General features: G+C 44.7%; 1 protein-coding gene across 1 annotated transcript in view; it reads right to left on the bottom strand.

Annotated features, from left to right (window-relative positions):
• Window positions 1–21,265, bottom strand: part of LOC147432879 (guanosine nucleotide diphosphate dissociation inhibitor 1-like) — a 40,426-nt gene extending 19,161 nt beyond the window's left edge. The window contains exons 1-3 of the mRNA XM_086492643.1: window positions 20,919–21,265; window positions 20,600–20,662; window positions 20,441–20,524 (exon numbers count right to left, since the gene is read on the bottom strand). Coding sequence (XP_086348769.1) covers window positions 20,441–20,524; window positions 20,600–20,662; window positions 20,919–21,005 — 234 coding nt within the window. The 5' untranslated portion in view covers window positions 21,006–21,265. The remainder of the gene's footprint in view (window positions 1–20,440; window positions 20,525–20,599; window positions 20,663–20,918) is intronic.
• Between the last annotated feature and the right edge of the window lie 4,049 nt (window positions 21,266–25,314).

Raw genomic sequence — 25,314 nt, forward strand, 5'->3', positions numbered from 1 at the left:
GTTAGGGTTTCCAAAATTAGGATTTGCAGGTTTTAGGGTTAGGGTTTTCAAAATTACGGTTTCAGCAGTTAGGGTTTCTGGCAAAAATTAGGGTTTAGGCCCCTCGGCCACATCTGTAAGTTGACTCCATTCTTTAGGCTTTGACACGTCAGCTGTAACCGGCCCGTAGGGCGGTAGGCGTTGGCTTTCACGCGAAATTCTTTACTTAAACACACACACAGAGCACTTTGCAAGGAAAACCTGCGACGGGAGTTAACACTTGAATACACACACGGCTCGGAAGCTAGAATGCTCCAAGCAGACGCCGACAACCTGTAGGCCCCAAAATTGGCGCCCCTTTCGGTATTTCTTTATTCTTTAGGAGGGTAAATTACAAGGTAAGGTCCTGGGAATCCTTCACGTGTATCCACCTAGATACCATTTGATTTGGCCAAATTTCGGCAACATAACAACCCCAAAACTTGCGCGAAACCAATTCCCCTACTGGAACTCGCTTGCACTGTCGTATACCCTCTGATTTCTGTCCAAAAACAGTAAATTCAGCACGCTGTATTTACTGGTTTTTGCCCTGTTTTCAGCCCCAAACCGTCCCCTAACTATCCTTTGCCAGTGGGGCACGATTCCCAATGATCCTGGCGTCCGTACGGCTGAAAAACAGTGAATTTACAGCGCATACACAGCGCTGATTTTGCACCTGTACGGTGAGGTTATGACCCTCACCAGTGCCTGCTTTGGAGCAGCAATTAGCTACCCGTGTTCCTGCTCAAGGAGGCTCTTGCCTCAGCACAAAAGCATGAACCCACACAACTGTACATCAGTCAAATGAGTAGCCCTCTTGTGGGGCATCACATAACTGCACGTAGGGGAGAGAGAGAGCAGTGTGTAGTGTGCAGGGCATCACTCCTAGCACCACACTGTACATGAGAGGGAAAGAAAGCACTCCATAGCTCTTAACCTGTGACAGGTTGCAAATGAGGCCTCTCCCAGCATAAAAATCAGCGCCCATTTTTCTGCAAGAGGAAAGTTCACCAAAATGTGACACTTGGCGCATTTTCAAGCATTTTCCCGTTTCGGGTTCGCCGCTTAAAAATATCCCAACCGACGCGTCAGTTGACTTCGCGGCAGAGTTATAAAGTGTTCCCCTAGTCATACCGGAGGTAATGACGCGAACACATTTCGTGGCCCAAAATAGCAGTTCCCTAAATTTTAGGAGATGCTTCCGTTGGGCTCCCACTGGTCTTCTGACCATCTATCCTCATTGGGACCGCATCCAAAAATGCAATGTGGCCCAACTGTCGGATACTTTTTGTTGGAAGTCCCACCTTGACTTTACGCCTTAATTGAGTTCACTTCCTAGTATCCACCAACTTGCTAAGTGCGACGGGGGGACCTATATGATCTTGCTCTGAGCCTAGACATCCTCTTACCATACGAATTCCAGTGCCGACCACTTCCCGTCTGCGGGTGAATCTACCGTTCACATTGGCCATACAATGTCCGACCGTTTGCTACTTCAAAAAGAGGGTCTTAAACAAATAAAATAAACCCCATTGGAAAGAAACCAACAACCAAGGTTAGCAGTTGCCACATCTCTGTGACATGGTTAATAACTGCCACGTCCTCGTGACATCAGCAGTTTGTTACACAGACCATGATTTGTCGGCAACACAATTAGCAATCGCATCTAGATCCACTCAGGACCTCATAGATGCCCGATTGACTAATCCCTATTGCAACCATGTCTATCGAGATCATTCAGACCAAAGTGCTGCAGTCATTTCGTCTATCAGTTCCTGCACTTAAATAAGTCAAGAATAAATCAGTATCATATTATCGAGAATTCGTATTCGTAAAGTCATACAACAAAATATTGTCATCTCATAATATTCCTGAAACTCAAAGAGACATCAATGACTTTAGTATCAAAAATGAGGCAATCTGTTGACGAAGGAGCGGAGCAACTCCCCTCTTGTACATACCCACTGCCCAAATTCGGCCCAAACTGAGTTCGGGGTTTCATTTGAAATAGACTACGCTAAACCAAAAGCTTCAACATAAAGCTTCACAATCTGAGGAGTATCTGCTAGGTCCTCCTCCTCTATCCACTTCGCATCCAATGCAGGATAGTTCTTGAATTTAATCAAGAACCGCCTTATCACTTTACCCTTAATCTTTCTGTCTTTATGTGCCAATATCTGTTCAAGAACAAAGATCTCCTCGTTTTCTTCCACTTTGGGTTGCTCATCAGGCTCCCCATCTTCGGGCACATCGCCTTTAAAAGGCCAAGAGACTCACATGAAAAGCATTGTGAATTCTCCAAGTATCGGGCTGCTTCAATCTAAAGGAGACATCATTTATCTTTTCGGAGATCTGGAAAGGTCCGTAGTACCACATACTAAACTTTGGAAAAAGCCTCTTGTAAGGTGCACCGGAATGAGTGTTTGAACTTTGCTCAAGATGAGTGCTCCGAGCTTGCTCAAGGTTCCTTTTTGTTCTTAGGGAAGGGAGAGCCTTCCGTTCTTAATGAGAGAGTGCAGTGATCATAACAAAGTGAATGGACACTGTGCATGCAAGTGTATGAGACTGAGAGATAGAGAGAGAAGAGAAATACAACACCAGAGACGTAAAACCCTCCTCCAAAGGCCCCACTCTCGTCGGCGAGAGTGGTCTACTATTGATTGCACAAACTGGTAATGGGAATGCATGTGACTGATGCAAGTCTAGGCTATGTCGACGATGACAACGGGGATGGCGACACCGACCTAAGGGCTGAAATCTGCAATCTTTTATCTGCTGTCAAAAAACGCTCTGGGCTGAAATCTGCTGTTGCCGAAAACGCTGGTTTTGCTGGTCTTTAGGGCTGAAAATCTGCATCTACTGTAGGCTGAAAACTGAGATTCTTGGGGCTGAATCTGTTACTCTTTTAGGGCTGAAACTAATGGTCTTTCATTGCTGAAAATCGCCAAGGCTGAAAGCTGTAAAGGCTGAAAACTGCAATCGCCAGAATCTCCAAAAACGCTGGGGGTGCAATCTGGAAACGCTAGGTGCTGGGAGTGTGTGGCGATAATCCTCCTGATGGAAAACGCCAAGCTGATGCTGATCTAGGGCGATGATGCCTAATGATGCAAAACGCTAGGTTGAGTCCTTCTTGCTTGGAGGGGAGACCACCAAGTTCTTGCTTGAGAAGTTGCTTGTTGAGCTTGGCTCCTGTTGCCTCTTCTTTCATTTAGTGGTAGCTTTGGTTTGCTTATATACAAACTTACTCAATTTGCCCTACCTACTTTCCAACAAAAGTCACTTAAAAATAATGAGTGAAAAATATCAAAAATAGATAAAAAAAGGCTAAATGCACTGGAAAATTCCCTTGAAGGATTCTGATGGATTCTGATGGGAATGCTTATGATCATGCTATGTGCAACCAGAGGATATGCATCTACACTAAGTGCCTAGGCATGCGCGGTCTGCGAACAGACTCACAAAAGTGCCAGAACACTTCTAATCTAGACTGACTGGATTGACGGAACCCTTGTTATGAAGTAGTTTGTCCACGAACACATAGGGTTGGATGTGTCACGTGACACCTCTCCTTTCCATTTTTGTTTCTCAGGCGTGCCTTCTCAAAACGTAAGAGCACCCAATCGTTCTCCTTCAATTTCAAATCGCGACGATGGCGATCTGCTGTCTTTTTCTTTCTTTCTTGAGATTTCTGCAAAGCCTCACGGACCTTGGCGAAAGCCGTGTCCAAGTCACGCGTGTACTCATCGGCTTCAAAAATCTTATCTTTCGTGCTTAGGAAGGGTGGAACCTTCGTAGCACCTTCAATAATCTCAAATGGCACCTTCCCCGTCGAAGAGTGTATCATGTTATTGTAGGCAAATTCCACCAAAGGTAAATACTTTTCCCATTGAGTCTTCTGATCCGAGATGTAAGACTTCAATAAATCTAGTACCACTGAATTGGCAATCTCACATTGCCCGTCAGTCTGCGGGTGGAATGATGACGAGAACTACAACCGCGTGCCAATGTTCTCCCAAATAGCCTTCCAAAATAAACTCGTGAATCTTGGGTCCTTCTCGGAGACAATCGTCTCGAGCATGCCATGTAATCTGAAGATCTGGGCCACAAACAGTCTCGCTCAGTGATCCAGCTAGAATGTTTTTTTCACTGGAATGAAATGAGCTTGCTTGCTAAATATGTCAATAGCAGTCTAGATACCATCGTGACCACTATGTGTTCTTGGGAGATCAAAAATGAAATCCATTGCAATACTTTCCCAAGATGGGTGGGTATGGGTTAAGGCTGTAACAATCCCTGTGCTTTATGCATGTCAAACTTGACCTTCTGGCATACCAAGCAACTGCACACAAAATCGTCCACATCTTTCTAGAGTCTCGGCCAATAGAAGTATCTCTCTACCCCTTTCATGGTGGTAGCAATGCCACGGTGACCCGTAAAAGGTGGGCAGTGACATTCGGTAATAACCTTTTCCATCAACGGTTGTGTAACGCACAAGTAGCCATCCCGAATGGGATATCCCGCTACTATCTCCCCATTCCATATCCGAGTGAAAATATCTGCGAAATCTGTATCTGTGGCATACTAATCGACCATATCCTCGAAGCTCCTATGGTGTATCGCGAAAATAGCCAGAACCAACGGCTTCCGGGACAAAGCATCTGCCACCAAATTCTTTTGTCCTTGCACATGGACAATCTAGAAGTGAAATTGTGACAAGATGTTCGCCCACCGCATCTGCTTTTCCGATAGCTGCTTCTGTGACAAGAAGTAGCGTAAACTCTGATGGTCTGTGAAGACAGTAAAATCCGCTCCAAGTAGGTAATGTCGCCACTGAGTAAGAGCATGGATAACCGCCAAAAGCTCTTTCTCATAAATCTGTGCTTTCAATTCCGGCCTTGAGAACAGTCGGCTCTCATAGGCAATGACATGGCCTTCTTGCATTAAGACCGCACCAAGACTATGACCACAAGCATCACAATATACTTCAAATGACTTTTGCAAGTCCGACAAAGTCAAAACTGGTCCTGTAGTTAATTTCTCTTTCAATGTCTGAAAGGCAGTCACCTCTGTGGGTCCCCACGAAAAAGGGATTCCTTTCTGCGTCAACAAATGCAAAGGGGAAGCAACCTCTGCAAACTTTCTAATGAACCACCTATAGTACAAACACAATCCCAAGAAGCTTCTAACTTCATGGACATTCTTCAAATCGGGCCAATCACGAATAGTCTCTATCTTGGCCGGGTCCATCTGCACTCCTGCTGTGCTGAGACAATGTGTCCCAAAAAGTGTATCTCGGGTAGGAAAAATTCACTTTTCTTCGCATTAATCACCAACTTGTGATCTCGTAATGCCTGAAAGACCTGTAGCAGATGATCTCTGTGCTCTGCCTCATCCTTAATGAAAGCAATGATGTCGTCAAAGAAAGTGCCAACAAATAGTCCGTACTCACGAAAAATCACGTCCATCATCCGGTTAAATGTCGCAGGAGCATTGTTTAGGCCAAAAGGCATCCCCAAAAACTCAAATAACCCAAAAGTCGTCCGAAAAGCTGTCTTGTAGACATCTCCTGGCGCAATTCAGATCTGATGATAACTGCTCTTCAAGTCGATCCTGCTAAAGCACGAGGATCCCTGTAGTCGGCCAAGAATATCATTGATCCTAGGAATCGGAAATCTGTCCTTGATGGTGATTTTGTTGAGAGCTCTATAATCAATGCACATTCTCCAAGATCCGCCTTTCTTCAAAACCAACAACACTGGAAAGCAATACGGTGAAGTACTAGGCTGGACAAGACCCTTTTCCAAGAGGTCTTTCACTTGGTTCATAATTTCTTCGTTCTGAGCTCGGCTCACACGGTAAGGTGGCCCGTTCGGTGGTGTGCTTCCAAGTATCAGATCAATAGTATGATCCTCCAGACGAGCGGGTGGTAACTAGCCTGGCAAGCCCTCTGAAAAGCAATCGACAGAAGTGTGGAGAAAATCTTGGCGTTCTTTATCAAGTTCAGACATATTTGTCCTATTCTCATCATTCACCTCTCTCAAAAAGATCGAGTAAACAAACAGAACTAGATTTCATTAAGTTTCAAGCTCTCTCTCTTCCTACATTGCGTAGAATAAAGCAGGCCTATTTGCGTAGGAAAAGCTGCCAAGAATCCGTATGTCGTTGCCAGGTCATCAGTCCTGCAAAATCCAGCGCATTTTTCGGGAGGCCGTACGGCATGCCACGTCAGCAGTCCCACAAAGGGCGCCGCATTTTTCGGGATCAGCAGTCCAGCAGGGCACACATCGGACAGCCACGTGTGTACAAGGCAGCCATGTCAGTAGTTTGTGACAAAGAGTCCAAAGAACTGAAGTCCCACTCCAGTCTATAGATCCAAGCAATGAACCTGTCCAAGAAGAGATCCAAAATCATCTCCCCAAGTCCATGTAGATGCTCTTGTGTAAGCAAGTGATCTGATGTGTCGAGGTCAAGTGGTAAGTGTCTGTCCACCAAAGATGGTGGTGTCTTCTCTAGGAATGTCGGAATCCCATATGCCATGAGCATGGCCATATCTCGTGTGAACTCCTCTGATGAGTGCATAAGTGTGTCTAAAACAAACCACAAGTCACCACCCCCTCTGGAATGCGCAACTGTCGAATGATGGTTGAAATAAATGGGTCTCCCAAGGATCGTACGCCCGTAGATGATCAAGCCGATGTCCAAGATACCGAGTACTGCAGCAATCACTAAGAGACCGCATGGACCACCACAGGTTGGTGTCCTGGCAAGAGCTAACTTCATCCTCTGTGAAAAAGACAAATCAAAGAGGCTGTTGTCCACCCAAAAATGCAATTGCGAGCAAACAGAAGGTTTTTGGTGCCAAAAAGTGCAGCAAAAGTGGGTTGCAAATTGACCTGCGTTTTGCAGCAAGAGGGCAACGCTCAGCTTTTGGACCCCAGATCTCGCCACCACCTACCTAGCTTTGCATCTCTGCATTGCCGGCGAGTATCCTCTCCGTCTTCATCAGATTTCAGCCATTACCCCTTGCTGTTTTCTCTGTTTTCAGTCCATCTGGGGTAGTGACAGTGATTCACCCGAAACCGGCCTGTTCAATCCAAAAAGGGCGGTAGACTTTACTTCAAACCTTGATTTAGCTTTCACCCATTATTAGTCGTCTATTCTACCTGTACTTTCAAGACACAACAAAAGGGAGAGGGATACAGGCTGCTAGATTGCACCTGTATGAGTAGACCGACACCAGATTGGCCCCTAACTTAGGCGCCCCTTTCGGTATTTCTTTATTGTTAAACAGAGGGAATAAACGTTGTGGTTCCCTACAAGCTGCCCCGCACACACTTGGCTGAATTTCAACTGTTCCGGCCCGATTTCGGCAACATAACTGTACTAGGACCCTTCACAATCAGTATTCCCACACATTGACTGACTTTCCAGACGCATACGAGCACTTTGCAAAACCTGGCGAGAATCTGCAACACGCTGAATTCTCTGTTTTCAGCCCCGAAAATGCGCCAGATTACCTGTACAGCGGTCCCCTCGCGTCCCCGAACCTCCTGGGGGTATTAGGGACCGTTCAAGGCCAAAACCCTACACTTGCAAAAATACACAACGGGCTGTAATTTACTGTTTCAGGCTCCGTTTCGCGTGCCGGTCGCATCCGTAGCAAGTCCTCGAGCTCCTGCACCTGTAGGGCTACTTGACCTTTGAATCGGACGAGATTTCTGGCGTGAAACCTCTCCGAATTCACCTGTACCTGCGGGGGGATTAGCCGCTAGCTAATCCAGTACCTGTGCAAGAGGCTCTTGCCTCGGCAATCGCGCATGAACCCACACAATTGTACATTGGTCAATTGAAAAGCCCACTAGAGGGGCATAACATACTGCCATAGCAGAGAGAGAGGGCAGTGCGTAGCGTGCAGGGCATCACTCCTGGCACTGCACTGTACATAGGAGGGAAAGCAAGCACTCCATAGCTCTTAACCTGTGACAAAATCTGAAAATGAGGCTCTTCTCCCTTCAAATTCAGCGCCACCTTCTCTTGCATGAGGAAAGTGCACCAAAATGTGCCACTTGGCACATTTATAAGCATTTTCCCGTTTCGGGGTTGCCGCCTAAAAATCCCCCAACCGGTTGCCCAGTTGACTTCACGGCAGAGTAAGAAAATGTTCCCCTTGTCATTCCAGAGGTAATGACGCAAACACATTTTCAGGTCCCAAAATAGCAGTTCCCTAAATTTTAGGAGATGCTGCCATTGTATCTTTCTAGGTCATCTGACCCTCTTTGTACACTGCAGCCACACCCAGAACTGAAATGTAGCCTCTGTAACAAAGGATTCCAGTTTGGCTAGTCAATGACCCCACTTGGCTAACCATAGTCCTTGTCCAACCTTAGTGCTCTCTTGCCCTTAGGCCTAGACTCCCTCTGGACAATTCCACACTAGCTATGCAATGCAGGGCAGTTAGATTTCCCGAGGGGTGTTTCCAAAAAGTGAAAGTAAATAGATAATAAGAAAGAAATCAACAAAAAGGATAGATAGTAGTCACACGCTGGTGACATACCCCCCTCTTGAAATCTCAAACGTCCTCGTTTGCATCTATGTCGTACATGCTCACAGTCAACACTGATGTATTCAACACCTGTCGACACATGTACGACACATACATGCTCATTGTCAACCCTGGTGTATTCAACACCTCGTCGACTCATGTATTGCCTGCGTGTGAACCCTGTCCCAATGACATAGTGGTAACTTCGCACTCTGCCATTGCTTTGAGTCAGTAACTTTCCAATGACAAAATGGTAGCTTCACATTTTGCCACTGTCTTATAGTACATGTTGGATCCCGTAACACTTTCGAGCATACCCAAACCGACAGTTTAAGAATGCAGTTACACATGTACTCTTTAATAGAAGCAATTACTGTATCCTTGACAAACTGACAAGAAATACTCACTTCTATAGCACTAAGCACACTTTTGGACATTCCATAAGAGCAATTGCCAAACTGACAATCTGTACAGCTCTAACATTCATGTAACAGGTATTTCATTTGAGCTCACTTTAAATACCATGTACATCATTTGTTTCAGAAGCCATTGTCACAATGACAATCCATGTAGCTTTGAAACTCAAGGAGTCAAGGTAGGTTGCAAACCAAAGGCTTCAAGGTAAAGTGATAACACAGTTGGTGACTCTGCAAGTTCACCTTCTTCCATCCACTTAGCATCCATTGGTGGATAGTTTCTGAACTTTACCAAGTATCGCCTAGCAACCTTGCCTTTCACTTTTCTTTCCTTATGTGCCAAAATCTGTTCGGGGACCAAGATTTTGTCAAGTTCCTCGACTTCCGGCTGATCTTCAGCTAGCATATCTTCTGGCACATCACCCACATAGGGTCTGAGAAGACTCACATGAAACGCATTGTGAATCTTCCAACTGTCAGGCAATTTCAGTCTATATGCAACATCACTGATTATGTCGCACACTTGATAGGCCCATAGTAACGCATGCTGAGCTTTGGAAACAGTCTTTCCTTGCCCTTCATCTTCTTTAACCTTGCCTTTTCAAAGCGCAAAAGCACCCAATCACCAAGTGAATATACCACTTCACGATGGTGACGATCAGCTGCTTTCTTTTGCTTTGCCTGAGTCTTTTCTAAGGCCACTTTGACCTTTTTGTACATTTCATCCATGTCCTGAACATACTTATCTGCTTCAAATATCTTGTCCTTTGTATGTAGTATGGGAGGAACTTTCTTGCCACCTTCAACTATCTCAAAAGGTGCCTTGCCAGTTGATGAATGCACTGTATTATTGTATGCATACTCCACCAATGGCAAATACTGCTCCCACTTTCCTTTATGCTCTGACACATAGCACTTCAGCAGATCTAGGACAGTAGAATTTGCCTCTTCTGACTGCCCATCTGTTTGAGGATGAAATGACGAAGAGAATTTGAGTGTTGTACCCATATTCTCAAACAAGCCTCTCCAGAACAAACTTGTCATGCGTGGATCACGGTCGCTAACAATCGACTGTGGCATGCCATGATACTTGAAAATATTGCTCATAAACAAGCGTGCCATTTGATCTGGCTTTATCTTCTTCCTGACAGGAATAAAATGAGCCTGTTTGCTGAATTTGCAAATGATGGTCCAAATACCATCGTTTCCTGTCTGCGTTCTCGGAAGATCAAAGATAAAATCCATAGCAATACTTTCCCATGGTTTATCTGGAATAGGTAGTGGTTGCAATAACCCTGGTGCCTTTTGCCTGTCAAACTTGACCTTCTGGCAAATTAGGCATTCTCACACAAAGGCATCCACATCTCTTCTCAATGTAGGCCAATAGAAGAATGTCTCAACCGCTTTAACTGTAGCATCGATACCACGATGCCCTGCATACGGTGGGACATGACTCTTCTATAAATTTGCGTCGCAATGGCTTTGTGACACACAATCTGCCATGCATCATCATGAACCCATCTTTAAGAAGATAGTGTTCATGACGTTGTCCATCCATTAGTTGCTCGAAGACCCTTGCAAAATCTTCATCATTTGCATACTGTTCTCTCATATCATCAAGTTCATGATGATAAGGAATTGACACAGCTGAAATTTGTGGCTTCCTTGACAAGGCATCAACCACAACGTTCTTCTTGCCTTCCACATGCACAATCTGAAAGTGGAACATGGACAAGATATTTGCCCATCGCATATGCTTCTCAGATAACTTTGTCTGTGTCAAGAAGTATCGCAAGGTCTGATGGTCTGTTTGGACAACGAAATCTGCACCTAGCAGGTAGTGTTTCCAACTTAAGAGCGCATGAATCACAGCCAGTAACTCTTTCTCATAGACCTGCATGGTCATCTCTGGCCCTTGCAAAATTCTGCTCTCATAGGCTACTACCCTGCCATCTTGCATTAGCACTGCACCAATGCTACTACCACAGGCGTCACACTGGACCACAAATGACCTCCTAAGATCTGGCAACACAATGACTAGATCTGAAGTCATCTTTTCCTTTAAGAGATTAAAAGCTGAAATCTCTTTCTGTGTCCATCTAAAGGTGACTGCCTTCTTTTGAAGAGCATGTAAAGGTGAAGCAATCTCAGCGAAATTTCGGATAAACCTTCTGTAATAGGAGCATAGTCCCAAGAAACTTCGGACATTGTGCACCGTCTTCAAATCTGGCCATGACTTGATCGCTTCAACTTTTGCAGGATCCATTCTGACACCATCCTTTGAGACAATGTGTCCCAGAAAGTGGATCTCTTCCAAAAAAAATTCACTTTTCTTTGCATTGATGAGCAACCTATGACTGCCTAGCTCTTTGAACACAATGGTCAAGTGATGCCTATGCTCCTCTTCATTCTTTGAGTAGACTATCATGTCATCAAAGAATGTACCAACAAACTGCTGGTGTGGACGGAAAATTCTGTCCATCATCCTATTGAACGTAGCAGGAGCATTTGTGAGACCAAAGGGCATCACTAAAAATTCGTAAAGGCCAAACGTCGTTCTAAAAGCAATCTTGTGCACATCCTCTGATCTAATGCGGATCTGATGGTACCCACTCTTTAGATCTATCCTGCTAAACATAGCTGCTCCTTCTAATTTGTCCATAATATCATCAATTCTATGTATAGGGAACCTATTCTTGATGGTATTCTTGTTCAGTGCACGGTAGTCGATGCACATACGCCATGAGCCATCCTTTTTCTCCACCAACAACACTGGAGAACAGAATGGAGATGAACTGGGCTGAATCAGCCCCTTTTCTAACAGCTCTTGTACTTGGCCCATTATCTCTTTCTGATGAGCCGCACTAACCCTGTACGGAGGCTTATTTGGTGGGCTATTGCCCGGCACCAAATCTATCGCATGGTCTCTCTGGCGGTAATTGAGACGGTAATGAATCGGAAAAACAGTCACTATACTGTTGTAAAAACATTGACCTTTCTTTATCTAGCACAGATAAATTTGATTCATCACAATCTGACACTTCACGTGCAAAAACCAAGTACGCAGAAAGATGCTTTTTCATTACAGAAGTAATAGCAAAAGCTGATACAGTGGGAATAGACTCCCCTCTAAGCTTTACATCCAGAATGTGAGTCTTTCCCCTGCTCTGTACAGTGATCTTTTTGTTGTAGGCATCCATGATTCCCTGTACACGAAACAACCAAGGAATACCTAACAACACATCACATCCGTCCAGTGGCATGATGTAAAATTCTTCAGCATCTACATAGGACTGGATATGTAGGCGCAACTTTCCAATGATGGGTGTCACAGCCTCTGTATGGCCAGGACATGCCAAACCTGCCTCTGCTGTATACCCCATCTCTTCAGGTCTGATTTCCAACTTTGAAGCCAATTCTGGGGAAATGAAGTTGGCTTTGGCACCGGGATCAAAGAAGATAAGCACTGTTTGATCCCTGACCTTTCCCCATGCTCTGCAAAGCTCACTTGCATCTGAATTTGGCTTATCGCCCACCATATCTGGCACTAGACCAGCCATGGGCTTCTTTCCTTTCTTGTCCTCCTTGTCTTCAGAATCAGCTAGCCTTTTCTTTGTAGGACAATTGTAAGCAATGTGGCCAGGCTGCTCACAGATGAAGCATTTGTTCTCTGACCTCAGGACCTTCTTTTGCTCTTCAGACTTGCGAGGAAAACGTCTTTTCCATTTCTTCGCTGGTCCCTTTTCTGATTCAGCCGTAGCTTTGTCTTTCCTGCGTTGGCTGGCTCCTGAGTCCCTTTCGGAGCCTCCTTCAGAACATACTTCTTTGCTGAATTTTTCTTGGCTGATCCTTCCTTGACGCCAGTATTGAATTCACAGTCTTCTCCCTTGAGCAAACCATTGTAGTGTTTGCTACCTCGATGAGCTACGTCAAAGTAGTGACTTTGGTCTTCGTGCAGTATTTTCTCAATCCTTTGGGTAGGCCACAACAGTATTTTTCAATCTGTTCTGTCAATGGCAAAAACCTATAGGAAGTTACTGGAGGTAGAGCTTTCCAAAACTTCCGATTGTAGTCATTCAAATTCTTGCAAGTAGCAGCATTAAGCTGGTGCCATTCTGTCATGACATCTGCTTCAAAGTCATCAGATAACCATGCTGCTGCAAAAATCTACTTGAAGTAAATCCATGTGGACGGAGCTTGCCCTTGCAGCAATAAAGTTGTCCACCATTGTCCCGCATTCCCTGTCAAGAAAGTGGCTGCCTTGCGGACCTTTGAAGCCTCTGTAAAGTTTCCCCCTGCATAGGCCTGTCAAACTAATGGAGGAATGAGAGAGCCTTCTTCCTGTCATCAAACCCTGTAAAGGTCGTGAATGTCACACCTTTGCCACCTTCTTTGTATGGAGTTGGCCTCTCCAGCGGCGTTAAGTTGTCATATGGAAGTGACTGAAACATGGGAACACTGTTAGGGTTCATTTGTGTTCCCTGACCGCAATTAAGTTGACCTGGAAATGCCATATTTGGCTGCTGATTTGTAATTCCAGCCATACCAAAATTTGTTTGTGGCATCCCAAATTGGCCCTGAGTGCTTTGAAACCCTGGTAGCATGCCCGTGACACCATACATGGGGTTAGGCATCATCGTTTGAGCACCCCCAAACACTGATCCTGGCATGTAAAACTGATTTCCAGGTGCATGACCAGCCATGCTCTGGAATACCGATCCACCTCCAAAATAGCCAGGGTGTACTGAAGGTGGTGGGAAGACTTGTTGCATAGCCTGTAGGTTGCTTCCCTGCCCATTAGAACCAGCTATAGGCTGCTGAAAGGTGGCGGGCTGAACTAGTACAGCTTGATAGAGTGGCATCTCAGCCACCTGTTCTTGCACCTTAGGCACAGGTTGTGGAGATTGCATGTTCTCCCTCAAGTGTACAGGTGTTTCCATTGACTGTGCAGTATGAATCACCTGTGCTCGAGCCTTAACGGGCTTTTGAATATGATCCAGTGACCCAACTTGCTGAGACGGACGAGGAGGTTGAAGAAAGGCTAAAAACCTCGGGTTCTGCATTACTTGTGTGAACATAGCCACCGCAGTAGCCAACTGGGTCCTGAATATATCATCATCCGTCTGTGGTGGTCTTGAAGACTCACCCACTTCATGTGTCTGTTGACGCTGTGAAGAGGAAACCTCTTCAGTCACATCATCTGGTCTGTCAGCCATAATTGCAATTCCTTGTGTCTGGTCTATGATCCCCTGTGTCTTCAAGCCCAAACTGACCAAGGCTCACTTCTATAGGAAAAAATAATTTAATCCCGACGATGGAACCATGAAACCGGCCTGTTCAATCCAAAAGGGGCGGTAGACTTTACTTCAAACCTTGATTTAGCTTTCACCCATTATTAGTCGTCTATTCTACCTGTACTTTCAAGACACAACAAAAGGGAGAGGGATACAGGCTGCTAGATTGCACCTGTATGAGTAGACCGACACCAGATTGGCCCCTAACTTAGGCGCCCCTTTCAGTATTTCTTTACTGTTCAACAGAGGGAATAAACGTTGTGGTTCCCTACAAGCTGCCCCGCACACACTTGGCTGAATTTCAACTGTTCCGGCCCGATTTCGGCAGCATAACTGTACTAGGACCCTTCACAGTCAGTATTCCCACGCATTGACCGACTTTCCCGACGCATACGGGCACTTTGCAAAACCTGGCGAGAATCTGCAACACGCTGAATTCTCTGTTTTCAGCCCCGAAAATGCGCCAGATTACCTGTACAGCGGTCCCCTCGCGTCCCCGAACCTCCTGGGGGTATTAGGGACCGTTCAAGGCCAAAACCCTACACTTGCAAAAATACACAACGGGCTGTAATTTACTGTTTCAGGCTCCGTTTCGCGTGCCGGTCGCATCCGTAGCAAGTCCTCGAGCTCCTGCACCTGTAGGGCTACTTGACCTTTGAATCGGACGAGATTTCTGGCGTGAAACCTCTCCGAATTCACCTGTACCTGCGGGGGGATTAGCCGCTAGCTAATCCAGTACCTGTGCAAGAGACTCTTGCCTCGGCAATCGCGCATCAACCCACACAACTGTACATTGGTCAATTGAAAAGCCCACTAGAGGGGCATAACATACTGCCATAGCAGAGAGAGAGGGCAGTGCGTAGTGCGCAGGGCATCACTCCTGGCACTGCACTGTACATAGGAGGGAAAGCAAGCACTCCATAGCTCTTAACCTGTGACAAAATCTGAAAATGAGGCTCTTCTCCCTTCAAATTCAGCGCCACCTTCTCTTGCATGAGGAAAGTGCACCAAAATGTGCCACTTGGCACATTTATAAGCATTTTCCCGTTTCGGGGTTGCCGCCTAAAAATCTCCCAACCGGTTGCCCAGTTGACTTCACGGCAGGGTAAGAAAATGTTCCCCTTGTCATTCCAGAGGTAATGACGCAAACACATTTTCAGGTCCCAAAATTGCAGTTTCCTAAATTTTAGGAGATACTGCCATTGTATCTTTCTAGGTCATCTGACCCTCTTTGTACACTGCAGCCACACCCAAAACTGAAATGTAGCCTCTGTAACAAAGGATTCCAGTTTGGCTAGTCAATGACCCCACTTGGCTAACCATAGTCCTTGTCCAACCTTAGTGCTCTCTTGCCCTCAGGCCTGGACTCCCTCTGGACAGTTCCACACTAGCTATGCAATGCAGGGCAGTTAGATTTTCCGAGGGGTGTTTCCAAAAAGTGAAAGTAAATAGATAATAAGAAAGAAATCAACAAAAAGGATAGATAGTAGTCACACGCTGGTGACATTCACCACCCTTCCCTAGACCCTCTGCATCGCTCTGGACCCTGCCGGGAGCATACGAGAACGACAGCAGTGTTGGAAATTTTGCAACATTGAGAGATTCTGTTGAGAATGCCACGAAAGTATGTTGCGAAGCTCGTCGAGAAGAAACTGCAAGTACTCTGCCGAATCCATCAACGCTATGATGCTCTGTCTATTCTTAGAAGGACCAGCATGCTTTGAGAAAAGCACACGACTGGAGCTCTGATACCACTGTAATGGAAAGGCATCACAGATTCACATCATCGGTGTTGTGCTTCAGCAACATGGCCGTCCAGCTACATTCCTTAGTCGGAAGGTCAATAGTGCAGAAAAGAACTATTCAATTTATGATAAAGAACTTTTGTTTGTCATTCACTCTCTTAAGCATTGGAAGCATTTTCTGTATGGTAGAGAGTTCACAGTTCGCACAGATCACCAAGCCCTCAAGTGGCTCCAATCTATGTGTAGTGCACATTGGAGTGATCGCCAAGCACAGTGGTCACAATTTTTTGAGCAATTTGGAGATTTGATTGAGTATGTGCCTCGAAAAGCTAACCCTGTTGCATATGCGTTAAGTCGCAAAGGACAAATCCTAGCTCTTGAGTCAAGATCCACAATTTCTCTTCAGGGAGTGTCTCTCGACAGCCTGAAGAATCAATACGCAGATTCCGAGTTTGGTAAGCAATGGTTGCAGGCTCTTGCTTCCCAAGGGCCTAGCAACTATCTCATTCGTGAAGGTTTGTTATATTTTCGTCACCGTCTATGTGTGTTGCCCTCTTTGAGGACAACCGTATTGCACCATGCATATGACTCTCACAGGTGGACACAGGGGAATGAACACCACTCTGAAAAAGTAGAAAGATTCTTTTATAGGCCTAAAATGCGAAAGGATGTTATGTCACACAGTGCACTATTTGTCAAATGGTAAAAGCTCCTCGGGGTAAGCAGCAAAGCCTCTTGCTTCCGCTGCCTATTCTCGATGGACCTTTTTAGGATATTTCCATGGATTTTGTGACTAGCCTTCCACCTAGTTTGCTGTTTGTTAGGTGCAGCGGAATGAATGTTTGCGCTTTGCTCAAGATGAGTGCTCCGAACTGTGCATCAAGGTTCCTTTTGTTCTTATGGAAGGTAGAGCCTTCTGTTCTTAATGAGAGAGTGCTATGATCACAAACAAAGTGAATGGACACTGTGTGTGCAAGTGTATGAGACTAAGAGATAGAGAGAGAAGAGAGATATGACACCATAGACGTTGTAAAACCCTCCTCCGAGAGAGAAGAGAGATATGACACCATAGACGTTGTAAAACCCTCCTCTGAAGGCCACACTCTCGTCGACGAGAGTGGTCTACTATTGATTGCACAAAGTGGTACAATGATGATGCATGGAAACTGATGCAACTTGGGACTATGCCGGTGACGACGACGGGGATGACGACGACGACTTAAGGGCTGGAATCTGCGGTCTTCTATTTGCTGTCCATAAAAACGCTATGGCTGAAAATCTGGGACTGATTCGGCGTGGCTGAAAACGCTGTTTTGGCTGCGTTTTTGAAGGCTGAAAATGACGATCTTCTCCAAGTGGCTAGGGCTGAATCTGCAGGTTTCCTAATGGCTGAAAACGCTGGTCCATCTGCTTCACATTCGGCTGAAAATGAAAACGCTGAACCTGACTTGTAGCGTTAGTGAAAACGCTAGACCTGTGGGGATGTTGGCGATGAAAGCAAGGCTGAAAAATGCCAGCCTAGGGGACTGTGAGGCAGGCTTGCGGTGGCAATCTGCTGGAAACAGAAAACGCTAGGGCTGGGGAAAACACCAAGGCAAGGGAGAGGGAAATCGCCAAGGGCTTGAAGGTCTTGATGGTTCTTGCTGAGAAAGAGGGAGTACCTACTGCCTGAGGGCCTGTTGTGCTCCTTGCTCATCTGCCAAAGAGTGCTAGCTTTAATTTGCTTATATATTTTCTTACCCAAATTGCCCTACCTACTTTTGTGGGGAAGTCACTTAAAAATAATAAGTGAAAAATATCAAAAATAGGGAAAATAGGCTAAATGCACTGGAAAATCCCCTAACTGATTCTAATGGATTCTGATGGGAATACTAATGAACATGTTGTGTGTAACCAGAGGATATGCATCTATGCTAAGTGACTGGGCATGCACGGTCTACAAATAGACTCACAAAAGTGCCAAATCACATCTAATCTAGATTGGCTGGACTGACTGAACCCGATCATGTTGTAGATTGTCCACGGACACATAGGGTTGGATGTGTCACGTGACATTTGCATTCAAGGAGCACTCAATGTTTGACAATTTATATACCTAGATGAATCCAGGATAAGCCCAAATTCACCCTTGAAGGAAAGTGCAAGGTATAGACCCATGGTAGTCACCCACAAGACAATATAACCATCAGCTCCATCATGCATAGTATTGACTAAATACCACGACATCCCCACTAATGTCGTCAGTGCCCAATAGTGGGTGTAGAACTAAGTACTAACATATGCTCCCCAACATTTCAGCAAGTTTTACATATTGATTCCTTGTAAAGCCACAATCACCGCACAAGATGTAGCACCGTTATTCATAAAGCATTGGTACCCCTCTGTAGTTTGCCAAAGTCGATTGTTTCAGATAGGGATGTTAAGTTTACGTCCAATTTTTGGCACGCCTCTTTGAAAATTTTGACACTAAGTTAAATTTTTCATCGGCTTTTCATCCACAGTCAGATGTTCAAACATAGATTTACAATCAGTTGGCTTTTGATGTTTTAAAGTCATATGTGCATGATCAGCAATCTCATTGAAAGCTCTAGCTCCCATTGGTTCAGGCTATTTTGAATGACTCTTATTCCTCTGCCATTGGTCGAACTCCGTATGAGGCAGCTTTTGGCCGTCCGTTCCAGTCACTTTTGACTCGCTTGGTCAGTCAAATGCCTGATGCCAATGCTGAAAGTCAGTCGTCAGATTCGGCTAAGCAAGGCTCAGGAGTCTTACTCACGACAGGCTAACAAGCATTGTCAGAATGTTTCTATCAAAGAAGGGGATTGGATTTATTTAAGAATCATAAACAACGTCTTAAGCAAGTTGAAGAGAAGTGTCCTAAGTTGTCTTTCAAATTGTATGGTCCATTTCCTGTCATTAAAAAGATAAATAAGGTTTCTATGAAATTACAATTGCCTAACTCATAGTCAATGCACAACGTTTTCCATGTTTCTTGGTTGAAAGTGTTTCAGGGAACACCTCTGAAGGACATTTCCAAAGAAGAAGAGTCCGAGATCATCGATGAAGCTGAAGTCATGGAGCCGGAGCAAGTGTTGTTGCGTCGGTTTCGCCACAGCTCAAATAAGCAAGTCAGACAGTACTTTTTGAAGTTCAAAGATCGAGGAACCCATGAGGCATTGTGCGTCGATGAAGAGTTTTTCAAAGATTGCACAGAGTTGTTGGCAGAGTACAAGGAAACCATGCAGCTCGGTATCAATACCTCACTTTGAAAAGGAGGGATGTCACGTGCACATCTAACCATATGTGCATGTGGACAAGCTACTTCAAGTCCAGGGTTCATGTCAGCTTAGGAAATGTTTTGGCACTTTTGTGAGTCTGTGCGCAGGCCGTGCATGTCGAGGCACTTAGAGTAGCTGCATATCATTTGGTTGCACACAACATGATCATCAGCATGACAGTCAGTACCCATCATGAGCATTTTACAGTGCACAGAATCCATTTTTCCTATTTTATCCATTTTTCACTTATTAATAAGTGACTTTGTTGAGAAACTGGGTAGGGCAAATTTACTAAATTCTATAAAAGAAACCTAGCGCTAGCACTATCTGGAGAAGAGGCAACAGAAGTCCACCAACTTACAGTGCACCTTCTCAGCAAGACCGGCAGGTGACCTAGTGTTTCCAGCCAACAGCAAATCAAGACCAACGTTTTGGCAACAATCCAGCCTAGCGTTTTCAGATTTACCAGATCAGCCTTGGCGTTTTGCAGATCCCAGATTCAGCCTGGCACTTTTGCAGATAGCATCAACAATTTGCAGATTCCTGGCGACAGATCAAGCCCTAGCATCGACGTTTTCAGCACTCAGACACAGCAAATCCCGCCCCTAGCCTCGCAGATCTCACCTACTCACAGTAGATCCTCGCTGCACGGTCAGATCAACCAACGTTTTCATTTTCAGCCTGCTGTCTGCAGATTTCAGCATCTACGTCGTCGTCGCGTCGTCGCCGACACAGTGTCAGAATTCAGCAGTTAGCAAATTTGCAGATTTCAGCCCCTAGCGTTTTCAGATTTCAGCCCGTACTTGTCGTCGTCATCATTGTCGTTGACTGGGAAGTTGGTGATATCACTTCAAACATGCATCGACTTTCCTATGAATGCTTTTAGCTTTTTATTGATGAACACTTACATGTTCTTGCTTTTGTATATGATCTTTTCCGTGGGTTTTCCTCACCTTGAGGTTTCCCACTTGTAAATTAATCCCAAAGATTTACGGAAAAAAAAAGTGTGTGTGTCTTTTATCCAAGAAGAGAAATCGCATCAACCTTTTATGCTGCTCAAAGATCAATCTCATATACAATCTCCGTGACAGATGTTGACAGTTTTGAAAAATATAATAATTGGAGCATATCAAAGTGTAATGCTAACCTTTGGAGCCATGTCCACATTATAATCCCTGCTTGAACCCAAATGTGGGGGGGGATTATCATTGCCCCTGAACTTTTTCCAAAGCTGCATTGAGAGGAGTGGCATTAATTAAACAATTATCTCAACGGCTTTTAAAGATCTTGATTCAAAAGAGGGTACCTGATTAAGACTCAAGGAAGCGGATTCCCCTCCATAATAATCATTTCTATCCATATGTAGAACCTAGAACCAACGAGCAAGCAATGATCTGTGAGAATTTTTTTCATAAGAAAAATCTATGCAAACTTAGCCCTCGTTTGATTGTGTATCTTTTGGGACTATTGGAGTTCCACAAATGCACGGCACCCATAGGCGAGCACTATTTGAACGCAGGGGTTCTGCGAGGTGGGTTGATGTCTCGCTTGATTTAGTACATTGCTAAAATCGGTGCAGCATCAGAACCAAAAGAGCATAATCCAATCACCAGATAGAGTGTTACCTTGAGGCGATCAACAGACAACAGACCACTGAGGATGCACTCTTTTAGGCCAGTTCCGAGCACAATCACGTCATATTCTTCATCCATGACGGGCGAAACTGATCTGATTGTCGAAGCTCCAATGGGAAGAGCAGGCGTACCCTCCTATATCAGCGCTTCTGCAAGCTCTTGAGTCTTGATGTGTGTGTGTGTGTGTGTGTGTGTGTGTGTGAGTGAGAGAGAGAGAGAGAGAGAGATTTATTGATAGATTGTGTATTAAGGCTTCCGTACCCTTAGACCTTCTTTAATTTTCAAGACTTGGAAAGTTGAAACTAGTGTCTGCCATGAGCAGGGAGTACCAGCTCCAAGAAATTCAACTAGAGTGCTTCGTTGAGTCCGAGGGTAAGAGAAAATAAGAACCTAGAATAGAAGAGAGAGAGAGAGAGAGAGAGAGAGAGAGAGCTTGTGTTTTCCACAGATCCTATTACCTCAAGATGACATGGTCCTGTATTTACAACGCCACGATGTTGGTGTCCCGATTTTAATGTGTCTAAATATTTCCTTAGCTTTTAATTTGTATTAATTTTTTGATTTAATATTGCTTTATTTTGTGCATTCTTGTTATTTGTGCAAGTTTGGTTACGTCATTCGAAGATTCAGCAAGTGTATATATATATAGAGAGAGAGAGAGAGATTGCTTGTTACCTTTCGTTTAAGCAAGTTTTGTTGTTTCTTAATTGGTACTATCTCAAGTGTGTTACGATTGTGATGCAACAGTTTTGAGCCGTGTACCTCTCAAAAGAACCGAAAGAAGGGTTAGAATTTATATAAAGTGATACGAATAGTTTAAAATATGTTCACTTTAGATGTTGTCACCTTTTTACATTTTGAAGAAAAAGAAAACATGATGCCCTTGAAAAGAGGTGGCATGCTTGGCATTTCCTTAGTCAATATGTATGCCAAATGTGGGACAGTTCAGCAAGCACAAAATGTGCTCGAGGAGCTTACTATTCAGAACAACGTTGTCAACTGACTACGGAATACGCACGACAAGATTACGCTGTTCCAAACTGTAAGCTCCTCAAGCACCTGCTAAAAACATCTGAAAGCTTGCTAACCCGGCCCTTGTCGGCGGGCATATTGTGCAATTGATGCGTTCCAAAAGACGACATCCCGCACCACATTTGGCATACATATCGACCAAGGCATTGCCAAGAGCGACAATTATTTGCAACAACCCCTGACTAACAATATCAAAATGAATTTTCAAGCCAATATCGGCATCTTGTAGGCCTGTTGATATTTTTTTCGCTTTTGACTCCTCATCATGGTCTTCCAAATTCTAGTGTATATTTGTGTAGCAAATATAATGGATATGTTGACGCTCTGTAGACACAAAATTGGTGCTATTTACAAGAGATTCATCAACCCTCAAAATTTGAGAAATGACTAGGAGTGGATGTGCATGAAGAGTTAGCAGAGGGGAGGTGTGTCTCACAAAAATTATTGTAGTAGACTGCACAGTCGTAGTGGCCTGCATCATTAGAGGCAAATAATTAGACAGATATTGTGATCCATGGTGAAAGCAACAAAGAAGAGCAAACTCTTTGGAAAGGAAGCTTTAGTTGACATTATCGTGTTGATTAGGACAATCGACAAATGAATGTCGAAACAGAAGGTATGTAAATACTCTCTATTCTTTACTCATTACTGAGAACACAATGAAACAAGCACACTGGAAATTGCACGCTGTTGTGGGAATGGTACGTTCCCTCGTATTATGAAAATTGGGGAGGACTGTGCAAACTCCCCTATGCAAGGATGATAGCGCTTGGAGAAAGGCCCTCGCCTTGCACCTACTGAAAACAGCCCAGAGCTTCTTGGCATATGCCCTTTTTGGGCATATCCTGCAATTAGCGCATTCCAAAAGACGACGTCCCACACAGGAGCACCACATTTGGCATACATATTGACCAAGCAACAACCCCTGACTAACAATATCAAAGTGAATTTTTAAGCCCATATCGGCATCTTGAGTACAGCCACATGCCTTCAAGATGCACAAGTATGTGATTGAATCTGGAGAGAGGCCCTTGCTTTGCATCTGTTGAAAATAGATGAGAGCCTTCTGGCCCTATTCCTATTCCGCAATCAATGCACTCCAAGAGAGGGCATTCAGGACAGGAAGTTCCTCACGCACGATTTGTGCTTTCTGAAGTGCACTACATTTGTCATACATATCGACCAAGGCATTGCCAAGCATGATAATTTTTTGTAACAGCCCTTGACTAACAATATCAGAGTGAACTTTAAAGCTCATATCAGCATCTTGCATAGAGCCACATGCCTTCAAGATGCATGTGTAGGTGATTGCATCGGGACTGAGGCCCTCACTTTGCATCCACTGAAAACAACCCAGAGCTTTCTGTTCCTACTCCTGTTGTGTGTATCCCGTAATCAGTTGATGTCATTATGAACAGTAAGCTCCTCAAGCACATTTTGTGCTTGCTAAAGTATCCCACATTTGGCATACATATCGACCAAGGCAATGCCAAGCACACATCTCTTTTAAAGAGCATCTTGCATGGAGCCACATGCCAGCAAGATACAGATGAGGGTGGAGAAAGGACCTCGCTTCACTCCTGCTCAAAACAACCCAGAGCTTCCTGGCCCAGCCCTTGTCAAGCATACCTTGTAATCAGTGAGTTTCAAAATATGACATCCTGCACAGGAGCACCATATTCGGCATACATATCGACCAGGGCATTGTCAAGCACGGTAGTTTTTTGCAACAGCCCCTGACTAACAACATTAGTGTGAATTTTAAGCCCATATCGACATCTTGCGCATGGACACATGCCTTCAAGATGCACGTGTATGTCATTGCATCTGGAGAGAGGCCCTCGCTTTGCATCCGCTAAAAATAATAGAGAGATTTTTGGTCGTGCTCCTGCTGCGCATGTCCCACAAATCAATGCACTCCAAGAGAAGGCATCCGAGACAGGAAGATCCTTAGGCACATTTTGCACTTTGTGAAGTGCACCACATTTGGCATACATATCAACCAAGGCATTGCCAAGCACGACAATTTTTTGCAACGGCCCTTGACTAACAATATCAGAGTAAATTTTAAAGCTAATATCAACATCTTGCATAGAGCCACATGCCTTCAAGATGCATGTATAGGTGATTGCATCAGGAAAGAGGCCCTCACTTTGCATCCGCTGAAAACAACCCAGAGCTTTTTTGTTCGTACTCTTGTTGTGCGTACCCCGCATTTAGCTAACATCGTTCCGAATAGTAAGCTCCTCAAGCACATTTTGTGGTTGCTGAAGTATCTCACATTTGGCATACATATTGAGGCAATGCTAAGCACGCTATCTCTTTTCAAGAGCATCTTGCATAGAGCCACATGCTTGCAAGACGCAAACGTAGGTGATAATGTCTAGATAAAGGCCCTCGCTTCACTCCTGCCTAGAGCTTCCAAGCATACCTTGCAATCAGTGCTTTCAACATATGACATCCCACATAGGAGCACAACATTTGGCAAACATATTGACCAAGGCATTGCCAAGCACGGTAGTTTTTTGCAACAGCCCCTGACTAACAACATCAGAGTGAATTTTTAAGCCCATATCGACATCTTGCGTATGGACACATGCCTTCAAGATGCACGCGTATGTCATTGCATCTAGAGAGAGGCCCTCGCTTTGCATCCATTGAAAAAAGTCGAGAGCTGCTCCTGTTGCGCATATCCCGCAATCAATGCATCCCAAGGGAAGGCATTCGGGAGAGGAAGCTCCTCAGGCACGTTTTCTGCTTTCTGAAGTGCACCACATTTGGCATACATATCAATCAAGGCATTGCCAAGCACGATAATTTTTTGCAACAACCCTTGACTAACAATATCAGAGTGAATTTTAACCTCATGTCAGCATCTTGCGTAGAGCCACATGCCTTCAAGATGCACGCGTAGGTGATTGCATCTGGACAGAGTCCCTCACTTGAGAATTAAACAACCTTGAGCTTTTTGTCCCTATTCTTGTTGTGTGTATCCCGCAATCAATTGACGCTGCTCCAAATTGTAAGCTCCTCAAGCACTTGCTAAAAACATCTGAAAGCTTGCTAACTTGTCCTTGTCGGGCATATTGTGCAATCAGTGCGTTCCAAAAGACGACATCCCGTACCACATTTGGCATACATATCGACCTTGTCGGGCATATTGTGCAATCAGTGCGTTCGAAAAGACGACATCGTGTACCACATTTGGCATACATATCGACCAAGGCATTGCCAAGCGCGACAAATATTTGCAACAACCCTTGACTAACAATATCAGAATGAATTTTCAAGCCCATATTTGGCATCTTGGAGGTCTGTTGACATTTTTTGTCGCTTTTGACTCCTCATCATGGTC

Source organism: Adiantum capillus-veneris, chromosome 20 (assembly GCF_014529385.1).
Source record: "Adiantum capillus-veneris isolate H3 chromosome 20, ASM1452938v2, whole genome shotgun sequence".
NCBI classification, from domain to species: domain Eukaryota; kingdom Viridiplantae; phylum Streptophyta; class Polypodiopsida; order Polypodiales; family Pteridaceae; genus Adiantum; species Adiantum capillus-veneris.